Source organism: Capsaspora owczarzaki (genome assembly GCF_000151315.2).
Source record: "Capsaspora owczarzaki ATCC 30864 unplaced genomic scaffold supercont2.12, whole genome shotgun sequence".
NCBI lineage: Eukaryota > Filasterea > Ministeriida > Capsasporidae > Capsaspora > Capsaspora owczarzaki.
This window is the reverse complement of record NW_011887303.1, coordinates 304145-320169: the sequence shown is the minus strand read 5'-3', so window position 1 is coordinate 320169 and position 16025 is coordinate 304145. Positions and strand designations below refer to the sequence as shown.

Sequence of the window (16025 nt, the reverse complement as noted above, 5' to 3'; positions counted from 1 at the left end):
GCGGAACTTGACCAGAAGAGTGGCTGGCTTGATCGTGACTCGAACCCCCAGGTTGAGGCACTCCAGGACTGCCACTGTTTGTCGTGGTCGTGCCTGCAGTGCCGTGGATGCTTCCGAATGGCTTGTCCGACGTCACGTCAATGCGTCGGGCGGCGTGTGGAAATGCATTGGGCAATCCAGCCAGCGCGTTGGCCACTGCGAATGCGCGCGCATACGAGCTCGATTCGGGCTGCTGTGCGTGGACTGCCGGCACGATCAGAGGTCGCTCGGGGCGTGGTGACGCAGGGGAACGGCACTGCTCGGCGGCTCAACCGAGTGCATTCACACGCCTCGAGAGAAATCTGAGAGAAATCTGAGAGAAATCTGAGAGAAATCTGAGAGAAATCTGAGAAAATTTGGGAAATTTTGGGAAACTTTGGGAAACTTTGGGAAATCTGGAAACTCGCGAAGAAAGCAACAACAACGAAAAGTGAGACTGAGAAGCTGAATTTGAAGATAAACTGTAACTGAGCAATGAACATGAATGAAGGCAAACAACACGAAGCCAGAAACAACAAAAAGTAGCAACATCAACAGCTACGAGGCACTGGCTAGGACGTTGAAAAAGTGGTAGACTTCGTCGCCGTCAATGACGCCGAGCTCGGTGTTGCATTCGGTGCAGCGCACAGGATGTAGCGGTCCAGTGTCGGCGGCGGCGTCGTTTTGGCCGCGAGAGAGCTTGCGATTTTTGCGCGTGTTACGATTGCTGCTCTTGCTACTGCTGCTGGAACTTGGTTGAGCACCGGGTTGTAATTGCTCGGCGCGCGCAATCGTGCAGTTGAGCGCAAACACTGCGCGGAATTGGTTGTTGTATTGCGTGTGCTGCTGGCAATCGATGCACACAGTGGTCCAGCAAAATGGACACGATAGGATGGCGTCGCTTTCGATACGAGCCTTCGATGGTTGGGCTGCTTGTTGCGAGTTTGCCGAATTGGGCGGCTCTGAGGCTTTTGCTTCGGTGGAGGTTTTGAATGGATCGATGCCTATCACACAGAAAGTCAAATACCAAGGCAAGCGTGCAACCCCAGGCCAGTGTTGAATGAGTACAACAGTTGAGTGAGCGTCCTGCATTGCGCTTGGGATCCATGCCACTCACCGTTGCGGTAAAACTGCCGCTGCTGCTGCATCCACCGATCGTCCTCATCGTCCACAACGGGATCATACATCAAATCCTCGTTTGTCGGCTGCGCTACTCGCCGCCGCCGTGATTGTGGCTTATTGTTGTTGCTATTGTTGGTGGAAGCATGCGGGTCGACTTCCAGCTCTTCCTCATCCGAATCAAAGTAGCTGTCGTCGTAGAATTTCTGCGTTTTGGCCCAGCAAATTCAATGCAGTGAAATGAATGCATCATTGTCAGCATTCCGTGAAAGCTCCCGCGCCAACGACAATGCACACATCTACAAAGCGTTGCTTACCTGTTGTTGTTCTTTGGTCGCCTGAGCATGGTTGCGCACAACTTCTTCAAGCAAATCCGCCTCGCTAATACTTTCGCCAGCATTCACATCCATCCGGCTTGCACTCTGACCGCTCTGACCATTCCCTGCAACGTCAGCAACTTTGGCGCGGTCCGACCACGGCGTAGGCATTGCGTTGAATGCCTGGTGCGAATTCAGGACGAACGGGGCAGTTCGCACCGTGCGCGTCGTCGAGTCCTGCCGGGACGACCCTCCCGCTTGCGCAGTAGCTTGCAATGGCACCTCGAATGCTCCTGATGCCTTTTCCGGCGCGCTCCCAGGTGTTGGGTGCGTTTCCAGCCACGCTTCGTGGCGTCGTCGTTTTGCTTCAGCCAGCGCCGCGTCGGCCTGTGCCTGCTTCTCCCGCGCCCGCTCGCGCTTCTCGTCCACCTTGAATGCCATGATCATGTCACGCAGCATGTCTGTCTCAAACTCGAGCAGCTCGCGGCGTCGCGGATCCGTCGACCGTCCACCCGCAGCCTCGTCCTCAAGGTCATCACCGCCGTCGTCCTCGTCGAGATCGCGCCCAGCCATCCCTCCGTCGACTCGCAGACCGAGCTGCTCATCGTCATCATCATCATCATCACCGTCATCATCATCATAGCCACGAAAGCCAGAAGCGCTGCGTTCGTCGTCGTCGTCGTCAACGTCGTCGTCGTCCGCGTGCGCTTGGTCGTATGCGAGTCCAAACAAGGGCGGACGGACTGGTCCCATCCCGGCTCCAACACGCATTGGTGCTGACTGAGGTTGCATGGGAGGAGCTGACGAAATAAAATATGACTGGCAAAAGAAATTGTGTTTAAAAAAAAAATAAGAAAAACGAAACATTGTTCTGAACTGTGTTTGACAACAACCAATCTTGGACAAACCAACAAAGGAGCAACAACCATGCACAGCGCGCGCACACACACACACAAACTTATTAGCGACGATAGCGAAGTCGCTGGAAGCGGAAATAAAGCTGGAAGACGCCGCGCTGGAACTGGCAGCGGAAGCCAAAGCGATGCGAATACTCCCAGTCGCGTTTCACAATCTTGAACGCAATGTCCTCGTAAGGAGGTCCAGCCTGGAAGCGAATAATGCAAAAGTCGGGCGACGTCGGATCACGTTCCAAAAAGTACTTTGGAGTTGCGTACTTGTCCAAAAGGTCGGGATAGAAAATCTGCAGTGTCGTACAAGCAAACAACAACAAGACAAATGGCGTTAGGTCAAACGACGAGCAAAAACCACCAACACTCCTCGCTCGAGCTGCACAAGCTGACAGAACTTACATTGAACTTGTAGCCTTGAACAACCTTCGGCGGAGGATTCTCCTTGTCGTAATGCTTGCGGTTGTACAAATTCCAATCAAAGCCAGTGTGCACGCGGTTGAAGAAGCGCGGCTTGCGAGGACGATACTTGTCGCTAAACTGCTGCGGTTGCAGAGGAATGTCCACGTTGAATGCCTGTTCATCCTCTTCCATGCTCTTGGAGGCTTCGCTGCGGAACAAGTCCAAGGTTGTGCTACTGTCGTCGAACGGTCGCAAATCGGGATGTTCCTCGGGATTGCCCAGGAGCGAGCCCGCAAGGTCTTCTGCTGCTGCGGCTGCCTGTTGGCCAGCCCACTCGGTCGCAAACTCGCCTGTCGCGGCGGCCTCGGCGACTTCGGCAGCGACACGCCGCCGTTGTTCGTCCAGATTGGCTTGATCGTCTTCTGGATTGAGAATTTCCGCATCCAGCACAGAGTCGGCCGACAAGAGCGGCAGCTCAAACCGCATGCCAGCCTCCAAAATGCGTTGCCGCTCTTCGGCGTACTTGGCATCGTCCAAATCGGCCTCTTCATCCATGTCTTCAGCGTCGTCATCCTGATCGTCGGCAGCTGGACCAAGCGCTTGACGCTCAGCCAATCGCTTCTTGTTGAAAGCGTCAGCTGCGTCCGCATCCACGGTGAGCAAGTCGGCCTCGTCAAAGACGGACTCACCCTGATGGCCAGAGCCTTGCAGCAGACGCCGCTGCTCTTGCTCAAGAACGGCGCGTTGCTGGCGCTGGGCACTCTGCTGCAGCCCCTGCATGCGCTTGAGTTCCGCGAGCATTCGCTTGAGCATCTGCATGTGACTGTCGCGCAGCCTGGCATGAGCCATGTGAACCTTGAGCTTGACGGCCAACGTTTCCCAGTACTCCACATCAACACCCGTGGTGCCTGACGCGGCAATTTTGTTCTGGATTTGCTGGCCAAGGGCAATGAGCTGCGAAGGGGTTTTGCCCAAAAAGATTTTCGAGACATCCGCCTTGACCGCGCCGCTGACGGTGCTGCTGTTTGCGCCGCCTGTTTTCCGGTGGTTGAGAACATCCAGGCAGAGGGTGCTAATGTCTGCCCAGTAGTCCACATGCGACCCCTTTTCGAGTTGCGCATACAGGGTGATGTCGGCGCTCAAGTCTTCCAAATCTTCCTGAGTCAGGCCGCGCAGCACATGGTACGGCTCTTGGAGGTCAAAGTTCTCGACATTCTCAAAGTTTGTTGCATAGTGCGCCAGAAGATCGATCGGCTTGCCGCGATTGTCGGCGAGGCGGAGCTGCGAGCGCATCTTGGCCTGGTTGAGGTGGAACTCGTCCTCCTTTGCCTCCCACTGGGAGTAGGCCGAGCCCTCGTTTTCGCGCATCATGCGTGTGCGTTCGGCGTCGCGCTCTAATTGTTCGCGCTCGCGTTCCAAACGCCGCTTTTTGACCTTTTCAAGCTCGCGTCGGTTCTCGTCGTGCCTTGCCTTTTCCATCTGCTTAATCTGGGCGTCAGACAGGCCACTGTCGCGGTTTGACGCGTTCTTCTTGGCCCAGTTGAAGCGCTCCAGCAAGTGCGTGTCACCAAACGGGTTGTCGGTGTTGGTGTAGCCTGCCACCTCCTGCTCTGTCCAGCCAAGCTCGAGAAGCTTCTTCTTTCGCTTGGCTTCCTTCTTTGCAAGGCGGCGTGCGCGCTTCTCCTCGGGCGTCTCGCGGGCCTTGTTGGCAGCCTTCTCTGCTCGAGCTCGTTCGCGCTCTGCCTTGGCCTCCAAGCTTGCACGGCTCGACGAAGCGCGTCGATCGCTGCTGTGACGGTGGTGGGCTGTGTTGTCGCTGTCCTCACTTGCGCTATCATCACTGCTGCCACTCTGGCTGCTATTGTCACTGCTATCACGACGGCGATGGGACTTTCGCCTCGAGCTCGAGCTCGACGATTTGCGAGCAGAACGCGATCGTCTGTCGTCTGGAGATTGTGACCTGGACGACGACGACGACGCCGACGCCGATCCCGCCGACGACGCCGACGACGATCTCCTCCTGCTGCTCTTGCTCTTGCTCTTGCTCTTGCTTGACTTGGATGATGACGACGGCGAGCGGCTCCTGTGCCTGCTTCGCCCTCGCTCGCGATCGTCGTCGTCGTCGTCGTCGTCGTCGTGCCTTGAGCTTGACGACCGCACCGCCGCCGCCGCCGCGTCCTTGTTGTCTGCTCCGTGCTCCTGTCGCCTCCTATCAGATGACGATGACGATGATGATGAGGCAGCAGCAGTGTCTCGACTCGAGCTGCCGCGGCGCTCGTTGTCGTCCTTGTCTGCGCGACTGCCTTCGCGGCCGCCATCATCACGGTCATTGTTCTCGTCACCACGCTTGTGGTGGTGCGAGCGGCGATCTCGCTCTCGGTCTCGTTCTCTGTCTCGCTCTCTGTCTCGTTCGCGCTCTCGGTCTCGGTCTCGGTCTCGGTCTCGGTCTCGCTCTCGTTCGTCGCGCTCGCTGCGTCGCCCGTCGTCAGTGCGTTGCTCGTCACGCTCTCGGTCGCGCTCGCGGAGTTCTCGGTCGCGGCGTGATTCCGACATTTGTTGCTGGAAGGTGTGGCTGGTTTCTTGTCTGAGAAAAACAGCGACTGAGTTGCATTGAACTGGAAGGTGAATTCAGATCGGTTTGCTTGGTTTGCTCTCCTTGCCACTCTAATTCAACAGATCAGTCTGACCTCAATCTGACCTCAATCTGGAACGGTTCATCCAAAAGCGCTGTTGGACGAGCCACTCACAAGTGTTCCCTCTCCTCCTGTTTTCCTGTTTGCACTTGTTGACAATCTGGTCCATGAGATTCCACATGCTATTATTGTTGCTATTCTTATTCTATTCGAGTTGGTGGCTCGGAGAAAAAACAAACAAAAAAATCTGCCAGGTCAGTCGGGAACAATGCCTCGCTCGCGCTGAAGACGACTCACTGATGCTTGCAGCGTCTCAATGGTGCCGACTAGGTCGGGAATTCTTGTCTCGTAGTTGGCAACCATGCCGGCCAGTTCCTTGTTCGAGCCAACGTGAAGCCCGCGCGTTGTTTGGCACGCAGTGTACGACTCGGGGCTCAGGACTGTGCTGTTGCAGACTTTGTCATGCCACCGGTGATACAAGGGAGTGCTGACTGCTCTGAATATCCGGTAGCCTCGAGCCAGGAAGGTGTCGACGAGATGGACGTCTTCATGACCCCAAAAGTCAAATTGCTTTGTGCCAAATCCGCCAACAGCGTCGAAATCGCTTGCAAAAGTGCACATCATGCCAAAGCCATAGTACCGCCAAAAGCCAGAGTCTGGGGTAATGTGGGAGGCTTGGTTGCGAAAGAGCGAATGGACAATGGGAGCAAACACCTGCTCTCCTCGAACCACATTCTGTCGGCACTGTCGTAAAAACCCAAGCTGCACCTCCATATCCACATCACAAAAGAAGGCAAGCGCGTCTGTACTTGGAGGTGCTGGTGGCTGGCGAAAGGAAGAGGCAATGGGTCGAGCCGGTTGTTGGTCGTGCACAATCTGACCCAGTTGTCGTCGTACAACGGGACTTCGCACAGTGTGGGCAGTGCCGATCGCCAGTCCTCGCGCACGAGAAAATGTCTCGTTTACTTCCACCTTCCGAAAGTACCGAAGCGCCTGCAACTCGCCAAGCTGCCGTTGGATGCTGACGTTGGACTCGAGCTTGTTGTGATCTCCTTGCAAAAAATCGACCAGAACCAGTGCAACATTCTTGTCTTGCTTGGCCAAGAAGAGAATGTTGTGTAGCAGGAGGTCGAGCTGGTCTGCACGACCAGCGAGAGGCACAATGAAATGAATGGTGGCTTCGTCGACGACAAACGGCGGATTGCCGGGCAATTCACGAGTAATGACTCCCATAGCGCCGTTTCCTGGTTGATCCTGGTTATCAAACGATGGGAGGGCAAGAGGCCTTCGTCCGGTTTTGGGAGATTGAGCGAGGGGGTCTTGCTGTAGTGGCTGCAGGTGGCGTTGCCGTGCCGCCGCTTCCTGAAATCGTGCTTGCTGCTGGTCGCGCTGCTGTTGCTTTTCGGCTGCTAGCTTTTCTTGCATCCGTGCCATGGCTTCTTTGTTTCGCGCTTCAATGAGGGCTTTACCGGTGAGGGGTGCCGGCGGCACTTCGACAACATCCGTGCTGCCGGAAACAATGGGATAGTCCACTACTTGTCCGCTGAGCACGAGAGGACCAAGACTACGCGACAAGTGCATCCGTCGGATTGTCTCGATGCCCGTGGCGTTTTGTCGAAGCAAAATCTCGACAATGTACTCGCGTCCTGCCCGACGGTCAACGCGTCGCAGTCCCCCAAGCGGTCGAATAACATCGACCAGCGTATCTCCTTGTGCTTGGAGCTCCTCACTCGTCCATTTACGCGCTGCCTGGACCACGGCGTCGATTTCCGCCGAGGCGCCGTACTTGAGCGGCGTGATTGGACTGGCCTGAGCCGAGTCGTACTCAAACTTGAGATCGAACGCCGTCCAGTGGAACTGCAGCAAGTGATGGTACTCTCGAGGTGTGGTGCTCGTCGCCGGAGCCGGGCTGAGAACGGCCAGTCCGTGTGCCGGATTGCATTCGGACGGATCCGAATCATCACCCTTGGGAGCAACAGCAGCTGCAGCTCGACGAGCATCATCGCGTTCCTTCTCGACGACGACCAGCGCCCTCCGAGCTTCTGAGAGATCCAGTTCCAAGTCTGCAATTCGCGATTCGAGCTGTGCGCTGCGTGCGAGTTCGACCTGGCGCGCGTGTTCTTGCTCGCTGGCGGCAGATTGTCGATTTGCCGCGTCCAACTTGGCGGCTTCGAGTCGCTCGTCCAGAGCATCCGACTGACGCAGCAGCAATTCAATCTGTGCTTGGAGTCCAGCCTGCTGCATGCCGCACTCGAGATTGGCGGCGACGGACGCTTGCCACGACCACGTCACAGCTCCCAATGCGCCAGCAATGACGAGTCCCGCCAGGAGCAGCCCAGGACGAAGGACAAAGCGACGCGGAATGGCACGCATTCGCAGCTAGTTGAGAGTTGGAGCGTGTCCAATGGACGGTGGCGGATGTATTGAGAGGAGGCGCGGGGTGGGGGGGGGGGAAAAGCTGAACTCTGCGAAACGAAGACTGATTCTGAGCGCGCTCAGCAAATCCCCAATTCAACTCCTCGACTGATGATATATCTCGCATGACAAAGGAGCAGGGGGTTCTGCATCCTTTGCGATAAAACCGTTTCCACAAACATTTGATTTTTTTTTTCGGAGGCGTTGCTAGCAAGCGCGGTCACGCAAAATTCACCACCCTCCAGACCAACAACAAAACAACAACAAAACAACAACAATCACAACGACAATACAAGCCGAAAAGAAAGAAAAAAGCAAACAAAAATCACGAATGTCGGATCCTTTACGACGAGCTCGAAACAGCCAGTTTCTTCAAGTGATCAACAAAGACTTGCAAGCTGACATCGTCGGTAAGCACTTGAAGGCCCGCTTCCTGACCATACACGTTGGCCGAGTTGTGGGTTTGTGACGGATTGACTTTGGAAAGCAAAAAGCGAGCCTGACTGCCACCCTGGTCGCAATCAATGTAGCGAGGCAGAGGGAAGCGACTGACCAAAAGTTGCTAAGCAAGCAACGAGAGCAAAGAAAGCGCAAACCCAGAACACGTTAGAATCACGCTCGCAACCAAAACATGACAAAGGTAGAATGCGTTACCTGTGCTTCGGCGACGGGTGCGGCAAGCAGATTTTTAAAGTTCTCAAAGTTGGGCTGGTTCTGATAGCCTTGCTTGCGCCATTGGGCAATCGTCTCGCCGTGGAAGATAAGAATGTAAAAGAACGTGTCAAGCAGCAGGATGCGATCGGGCTGGATTGACTGCGAATCGAGCATCACTGGAACTGGCTCGCCGTTCAGACTGAAAGATGTCAGTGTCGGCTGAATCATGATGAGCGAGTTGGTGACGTCTTCCTTGTTGAGCTTGTGGCTGGAAGGAGGCACGGAAAAGTTGACCAAAACGAAAAAAAACAGAAAAAAATCAACAAACACAATTTCGGCTCCCAAACAATCAGCCAGCCAAAGCACTCACCGGTAGTAAGACGATTCGTCAGGACTGCAGTTGAAGGATTGCAAGAACTGCGAGCGACGAAGGTGGAACATGAACTGCGGATACAGCGAAAAGTTTTCGGCAAGTCGGAACGAGCCAGGCTCGTCCTTTCGGAAGTCGGCAAACTTTTGGCACTGTGCAAGTAAAAAGGGCAAAAGTCCCCGCCCCCAAAAATGAGTACTCTGAAGAACGCAGAATGGATGAGAAGTGGAATACAAGAACTCACCAGACGAATGAGCATGCGGTCGAGCCATCGCAGCACATCGGGTCCTTCATCGTTCTCGGCGCGGAAAACAGCAATGCGCGCCATCAAAACAGCGGCAGCTTCTTGATCAAAGCCACTCGCGATTGCGCCAAGGTTGGTAGCCGCGTCCACAAGACTACAAACACACAGAAAAAACAACAACAACAACAAAAAAACCAAGCCATTGTTCATGAGATGCTCCAGTCCAGATCCAACCCAAAGCGACAACAATCAAACAACAACTGGAACATACTTGCGAGCAATGGTAGTCACACGGAGCCGTCGCTGACCGGACGAATGCTGATACTGGGTGGTGAACTGGACGAGGGCTCGCTGTCCAGGTTGAACAGGAGTTTGATGCTACACCAAGAAGGAAACGAAACCCAACAATAACAACAACCAAACCAACAACAACAGAGTGAGCGAATGAAGGCAAAGATGGAAAGCCATCCATGGCGACAAACACCAACCAAACACAAAGAAATATCTCACCTGTCCCACAACTTCAAAGAAAAAGCCGCATGTCGTCGCTTGATCAATACCGCACAGCTTCCAAGCGCTAGTTCCACCAAGGCAAATGTCGTTTTCAGACACGCAGGGCCCCTTCTTGGCCAAAGAGATACCGGGGCCAGTCATGCCGCAAATCTTGAGTTCGCGAGTCGCCTGAACATCGATCGTGGCACCAAAGGCCATCTTGTACTCGCCCTTGTTGTCCTTGGCAAAAATGCGTTGGAATGTTTGCTTGAAGAGGGAGGTGTTGAACGAATCACCCATCACCATGTGACCGCCAGTAAGGTTGGGGCAGGGCTTGATCTCGAGCAGACCGGGTTGGTCGAACGCGCAGGCAAACACATCAATAATGTGGCCGTTGTTGGCAGCACGCTTGGCGAGCGCGTCGTAGTGCTTCAGGGCCTTCTTGAGGTACTTTGCATTGTCCTTCTCAATGTCGTGGGTCGAGCGAATGGGCTCTTTGAGCTCGTTGCTGACAGCAATGCCGGGGCCTTGAGTGGCGGGGCCACCCATAAACAGCATGGCGCGTGCGCCAGTGTTTGGGAAGGTGCACTCCAACAGGCCGACGGCGACCGAAAGGGCAACGCCAGTGCTGCGCAGTGGTCGCTTGTCGTTGGCGACTGGCCACGGGTCACGCTGCAGCTCCTCGATGATGGCAGTGAGGGCAGAGTCGCACTCGGAGATTGGTTGAAGGAAGCGCGAGGTGCCGGGTGCACCGCCAATCTGGGGCTGCGGCGCCTGTTGCGGCTGCCCAGGCTGCTGCTGCTGTTGCTGCTGCTGCTGTTGGGGACGAGCGGCGGCCGTTTGCAGACCAAGCAAATCCTGCACCTGCTTGGCAGCAAAGTCCTTGGTGCCGCGGAAGACGTAGCTCTTTGAGCACTCTGCATAGGCAATCTCGTGGACTTGGACGGTTGTGCCGTAGGTGATCAGGCCGACCAGGGCGTTTTGGGGCATCAGACTGAGCGACATGATGAGCGAGTCTTTGAGAGCCTGGAAGTCTTCGTCATCCATGCAAGTGTCAACCACAAACAGGAAGATCGGAGGCAGCGTCGCGCCTCGCTGCAACGTGTACTCGATGGTCGAAAACTTTTGCAGCAGCTCGGCGGGCAAGCGCTGCTCTGAAATTTCACGGTAATGTGCTGGGAATTGGTTGCGCTGCAAGCAGAATGGGCAAATCCAAAGCTTGGCACGCACGTCAATCGAGCTATTGGGAGTGGGGCAAGTGGGGCAAGGGGGTTTTCAGATCGAGTGAGCCAAAAACAATGAAAATTTTTTCGTGCAAGACGGGTGAGGAGTTTTGGAAGAACAGCACCACCACCACCACCGCCATCATCAAGAATAGCAACATTTTGCCAAAACCCTTTCAGCGGTTTGCCAAAAGAGCGACGGGTCGGGTCGTTCGCCACGACGACAACTGCAATCGTCGGCACGTTGCCACGCAGTCGCATTGCCACGCAGTCGCATTGCCCCCCCCCCTCCACCTTCCTCCAATGCCAACGAGGCATAAGAAACGTGCCACGACAGCACCTCAAACGAGACAACAACTGTTGTGGTACACTAGCAATCGAAACACGAGCCAAACTCACCAGTACGGATTGAGCACTGCACGGCAGGTGGTTTTGCCGCAAAGAACGGGCTCGTAATAAATCGGCGGCAAGTCTTCACGCGGCTTCAGCGGAGTGTACATGGCTGCGACAGGCACGACCTGTTGTGATTCGAGGCGAGAGGAGTTGGCGAGTCAGCAGCGGGACAGTATTGAGGAAGAGTAGCAATGCAACGGGTCGTTCAGTTCGTCCATCGCAGGCGCCAACACGCCGTTCACAACGCAACCACTCGTCGGGTCGCACAGACTTGGTTGACTCTCTGATGGGAGATGATGGTGAGGAGGGAAGACGAGGCGTACCATTCGGGTGGCTTCGATGCGGCTTGAAGGCCAGACGTTCCACGACCAGCGCACGCCGTCGCGCATCTCGCACTCGTCAACAAAGTCCTGGAACGACATGACGTGAGGCTCGACAGGGACGCGGCAATCCGAGATCTGCAGCAGGAAGAAGGGCGAAAAGCCAAAAAAAAAAAAAAAAAAAGTGAGATCGCAGATTTGTGATTGCAGTTCGCGTTTTGGCGAAAGGAGAGGCAAAAAGCAAAAGGAGGAAGGTGAGGTTTGGAGGAGAACGAATGATGAGAGAGACGAACGTGGGGTTTGGGAGGCGAGGGACGTGGGGGGGTGGGCAAGCAGCAGCAGAGCAAAAGACGACGACAAGAACGCAATGGAAATTGAACAAAACCAAAAAAAAAAAAAAAAAAAAAAACCAATGATGAGCGAAAATCTGAACAAAACCTGAGAAAAGTTGGGAGTGAACTCTCGATTTTTTAAAAGATCTTTGGTGAAATCATAACTGCGACTCGGTTTTGTTGTGTGTCTTGTTTGCTTTGTTCCCCTTGATCACGAAAGTTGGGGATGGGGCGAGGGGAAAGAAAGAATTTGAAACATGGCGCTGTTGGAAAGTTTGTTTCACTGATACAATCAGCCAGGCAGGCTGGAACTTGCAATCTACATGACGTGGACTGCACTCACAACAGCCGCTCCCCTTCTTCGAGGGTCCAGCAGATTGTGTGCGTCCGCCGGATGGCACTTCCACTGATTCCCCCCCCTTTTTTTGACTCTGATTTGGTACTTGGTTGCAGCTTGCTCGACACGCCCAACAGTGCATGTCGAGCTAAATACTGTACAATAATCACAAAAAACAACCACGAACGGCAACAAAAAGACAAGGAAAAGACAACGACCAGGCCACGCAGAGGCCTAGGATATGTTAAACAATCAAATGGCGGTTGCGCAGGAGCGGTGGCTCCATTTTGCCGTCGCCCAGCAACACCAGAGAGACTGGAGAGAGAGCGACAGAGTTGGGACGAGACTGGTAGTGCCGAAGCATGCTACGCTCTCCAGCCCCGCTCAGAGACGGACGGCGCGCGGCTGCAGCTCGGACACTGCTCGCTGTCGCGCTGCTGCGTCGACGCTGGAGCCACGCAGCCGAATCTGGTCGAAAAGGTTCGCTCGAGACGACTGGGGCAGCAGGTTCCGCGTTGAGGGCTTCGCTGCTGCTGGTAGCAGACGAGGGTCCGCTTTTGCGGCTGGGATCGTAAGCCCGAGACGGCAAATGTTGGCTTTCGGCGTACGAGAGACGATTCGAGTGGCGACGCTCCAGATGGGTTCGCACACGGTTGACAGACGGCGCAGAGGAGGAGCGTTGCATGACGAGGTGCGCGGCAGGGAGAGGAGCACCCAAGAAGTCTCCCAGCATTGAGGCAGCAGCAGAAGCAGCAGCAGCCGAAGCAGCAGCAGCCGAAGCAGCAGCAGCCGAAGCAGCAGCAGCAGCAGAAGCAGCAGCAGTCGTCGTCACGGAGCGGTTTGGCGAGTCAATCGTGTACTCGTCATCCACAGTGAGCTGAGGAGGAGCAATATTATGCGCTTGGTAGAACGCCGCAGCAGTGGTGGTCAGTGATTGCGTGCTACTCGGGGTCGTCTCGGTGGAGTCGGTCAGAAAGTTGCTTTCGCTCGTCAGATCAAAGGTGAAGAATTCAGGCGACGAGCGATCTGCAGGCATCAGCAACGCCGACCAGACTTCCTCCGTTTCCACGAATGGAGTCGGGTGTTCGCATACTGGAGAATGAGTCGCTGGGCTGGTGGGGGCGCTGAACGAACCGCAACCCAGCAACAGCAACGAGTCGCGGTGTCGGCGGCTGAGAGCACCACTGGCACGCGAACGACGACCAAACTCGCCAGCAACAGCGAGATGAATGGCTTCTGCAGGGATGCCGCCAGTACCATCCGCAGAAGAAGTGGATAGATCGCACTCGAGGAAGCGTCGCTGTCGGTGGTGTCGCCCTGTCGGAGCCAAACCCGTTGCTGCTTCGACGAGGCTGCCGCGGGAGCCACAGCGACTTGCATTGTGCGAGCCGCATCGCGAAGATCCCCCCGTGCGCCCGAGTGAGCTAGTACTGGAGGCGTGGCGGCGCAGTTGGGCAAGCGTTCGCGGCCGCAGCTCGTCCAACAGCTCGCAAACAGAGCATGGGCGCAAATGGCCCGGGGAAAGCGACGCGGCCGACATTGGAGGCGACTCTGTCGTGACTTGGCTCGTAAACCTGACGATACCTTTGGCATGACGCTGGTGCGCAGTGACGGACGAGTCGTTTTTGGCAGCAGTCGCGACAAGAATGTCGCTATCCTGCGAGGTCAGCGTCGGATGCGTGTAGAGGAAGGTGTCGACGCACTCGACTTGGTTGGGATCTGGCGGCTGATCGGGTGACTGCTCGGCGAGCAGCAGCGATCCTTCCAAGCTGCTCTGTTCCATGCACGTATCTCGTGTAGTGACTGCCATTCCAAGCTCTTCGGCAGCAGCAACGAGGGGCCCGGGGACCTGCACCGCCTCACCATTTTCGGCAATGAACAGCCCGCTGGCTCGCCGCGAATTGTCCGCGCTGGCGAGTCGAGAATGCGGGGCAGACCGGCGCGCAAACTGGGCTGGCTCGCTTTGGAAAATGTGCTGATTGTGGTTTGCGGGTAGAGGCCGAGTTTGGCGGACGTTGCGAGAATTCTCAACCCTTGCTCGGCGTGTCAGCGAGCCGTGCCGTTGCAGCCGCGATGATGGTAGGGCAGGGTCGTGGGTGTCTTGCGCCTCAGTTGCAGCTTGCAGCGTCGTCATTCCGGTGGTGGTGGTGGCGGTGGTGGTGGTGGTGCAAGGACTGGCGTCAACGTGAAAAGCGGTGGGCGGATGCGAAATGAGACGATGCTCGTTGCGGTTGGCGTCTTCTGCGGCGTCTGCTTCGCCGCCACTAGTACCGTGAGCCAATTGCGCGCCTGGGACGACGTGGGCCATTCCTTGTGCGTCTGAGATGCTTGCATCGTTGGGCGCGTGGTACGGTTGCAACACGTCAAAGACCTCATCGTCGTCGTCGTTGTCGTCGTTGGCAATATGCTGAGCATCGGCGTCATCAAGACAGCCGCTCGCAGCAGCTTGTTCTTGGAGACCTTGCATCATCACGTCCGTGTCCATGGCCCCCATCCAATCTGACGCTAGAGGGACGCTCGTGAGACCCGTGGCTGAAGGCTGAAGAGCCGACGTGTGGGGAGGCTGCGGGTGGACGTGATCATCTTGCGGCTGGAGAGGGAGGTGCTGCGGTCTCGCAACCGCGAACGACGTTGGCATTCCGCTGCCAGCCCGGCGGAGGCTGTTGTTGTCCTGCCTGCGCAGTGTTCGTGACTGCGCAGCGCTCGCATGCACTGCCGTGGCCGTGTCGGAAGCGTGCAGGGCAGAAGGGGCAGAAGCGGCGGCGGCGGCGGAGGAGGAGGAGGATGATTCACCGAAATCGGAATTCGCACCTCGACAAGCGATTTGGATTTGAGCACGCCCCTCGTCAGCCATTGCATGACCCGCCACCGAACACGCGCGGTGCAGCTCAGCCCCTGGGGACAACGAGGACAGTGACGACGACGACGACGACTGAGTGTTGCCGGTGGACGAGGGCTGCGGCTCGGGGAGTCGGGGAAGCGGGCGCCGTGCGAGCGAGTGCAGAATGGACGTTTCGTGTGGCACGCTCAGCAGCGCGAGCGGGGGCAGCGAGGGCATCTCTGGCGCCGAGACACTCGCTCGCCCAGCCCGCGCCACACCCGAAATAAGCGAAGACGACGACGAGTCAGACACGGGCATGGCCGTCGCACTCTTCGACGGAAGCCGTGAGCGGCGGCGGTAGAATAGCGACGACGACGCCGACATTTTGTGTAAGATTTTTTTTCCCTTTTGTTTGATTTTGTAGATCTACTTGTAATCGTCCTCGTTGATTTCGAGCGCTTGTGAATTGGTGGGGTTCAATGCAAGATGGGCGATGAAGAGGACCAAGGTTGTGATATCTGGGGCAAATCGTACTCCTTGAGTTCAACACACAGCCCTCAAGGAATTAAATAGCTGAAAAAAGAAGAAGAGAAGGAAAAAGGGAAAAAAAGGGACTGGTTTGTGTGCATTTTGCATTACGATTGCGGATATTGCGAATGCAAATCCTCTGTGCAAAATCCGCGGCTCACTTCAACCAACGACTCTGAGAAGGATGAGCTACTTTGAGAACGCGAATAGCAAAGCACGATAACGCAGCAAGGCACAGGGGAAAACGTGTTTTTTTTTTTTTGTGAGTCTGCAGAGGTTTTTGACGTAGTTTGCGTCCGTCTTTCCCTTGTACCCTACAGCGTTGCTCGTGCATTTGGAAGTACCGTCCGACGTATCGAATGAAATGGTAGTGCTACACCCAGCAGTTGGAGACACATTGCGGTATTTCAAGTGTCGTGCAGCGACATTCCAAAGCTCAAAATGTTTGGTGGCACGGGATCGAAGCGCGTCAGAATTGCTGGCTTCGAAATGGGGTGTC

At 55.8% G+C, this 16025-nt stretch overlaps 5 protein-coding genes across 5 annotated transcripts; all 5 read right to left on the bottom strand.

Moving 5' to 3' along the window:
* Positions 1-576: 576 nt before the first annotated feature.
* CAOG_06692 (eapp protein) lies at positions 577-2246 on the bottom strand (the record flags this gene model as incomplete). The annotated part of the gene is made up of 3 exons (XM_004344263.2): positions 577-1022; positions 1136-1343; positions 1455-2246. The coding sequence occupies 3 exons, from the start codon at positions 2244-2246 to the stop codon at positions 577-579; spliced, it is 1446 nt and encodes a 481-aa protein (XP_004344313.2).
* Positions 2247-2314: 68 nt separating this feature from the next.
* Positions 2315-4915, bottom strand: CAOG_06691 (cactin). Its single transcript, XM_004344262.2, has 2 exons — positions 2765-4915; positions 2315-2655 (listed from the first exon to the last, which is right to left on the bottom strand). Exons 1-2 carry the CDS (start codon positions 4241-4243, stop codon positions 2416-2418), a joined length of 1719 nt encoding a protein of 572 aa, XP_004344312.2. The 5' UTR covers positions 4244-4915; the 3' UTR covers positions 2315-2415.
* A 737-nt stretch (positions 4916-5652) lies between these two features.
* CAOG_06690 (hypothetical protein) lies at positions 5653-7770 on the bottom strand (the record flags this gene model as incomplete). Its single annotated transcript, XM_004344261.2, has 1 exon — positions 5653-7770. One exon carries the CDS (start codon positions 7768-7770, stop codon positions 5653-5655), a length of 2118 nt encoding a protein of 705 aa, XP_004344311.1.
* Positions 7771-7956: 186 nt separating this feature from the next.
* On the bottom strand, positions 7957-11649 carry CAOG_06689 (hypothetical protein). The gene is made up of 8 exons (XM_004344260.2): positions 11512-11649; positions 11195-11313; positions 9591-10812; positions 9352-9458; positions 9081-9234; positions 8837-8988; positions 8467-8734; positions 7957-8374 (listed from the first exon to the last, which is right to left on the bottom strand). The coding sequence occupies exons 1-8, from the start codon at positions 11608-11610 to the stop codon at positions 8156-8158; spliced, it is 2340 nt and encodes a 779-aa protein (XP_004344310.1). The 5' UTR covers positions 11611-11649; the 3' UTR covers positions 7957-8155.
* Positions 11650-12275: 626 nt separating this feature from the next.
* On the bottom strand, positions 12276-15601 carry CAOG_06688 (hypothetical protein). Its single transcript, XM_004344259.2, has one exon. It carries the CDS (start codon positions 15380-15382, stop codon positions 12422-12424), a length of 2961 nt encoding a protein of 986 aa, XP_004344309.1. The 5' UTR covers positions 15383-15601; the 3' UTR covers positions 12276-12421.
* Positions 15602-16025: the final 424 nt, after the last annotated feature.

Coding starts and splice junctions, on each gene's coding strand:
- CAOG_06691 (XM_004344262.2), bottom strand. CDS start 4,243: ATGGAAAAGGCAAGGCACGACGAGAACCGACGCGAGCTTGAAAAGGTC. Junction 2,656..2,764: donor TTCAAGGCTACAAGTTCAAT/GTAAGTTCTGTC, acceptor ACGACACTGCAG/ATTTTCTATCCCGACCTTTT.
- CAOG_06689 (XM_004344260.2), bottom strand. CDS start 11,610: ATGTCGTTCCAGGACTTTGTTGACGAGTGCGAGATGCGCGACGGCGTG. Junction 11,314..11,511: donor GCATCGAAGCCACCCGAATG/GTACGCCTCGTC, acceptor GAATCACAACAG/GTCGTGCCTGTCGCAGCCAT. Junction 9,235..9,351: donor GTGACTACCATTGCTCGCAA/GTATGTTCCAGT, acceptor GTGTGTTTGTAG/TCTTGTGGACGCGGCTACCA.
- CAOG_06688 (XM_004344259.2), bottom strand. CDS start 15,382: ATGTCGGCGTCGTCGTCGCTATTCTACCGCCGCCGCTCACGGCTTCCG.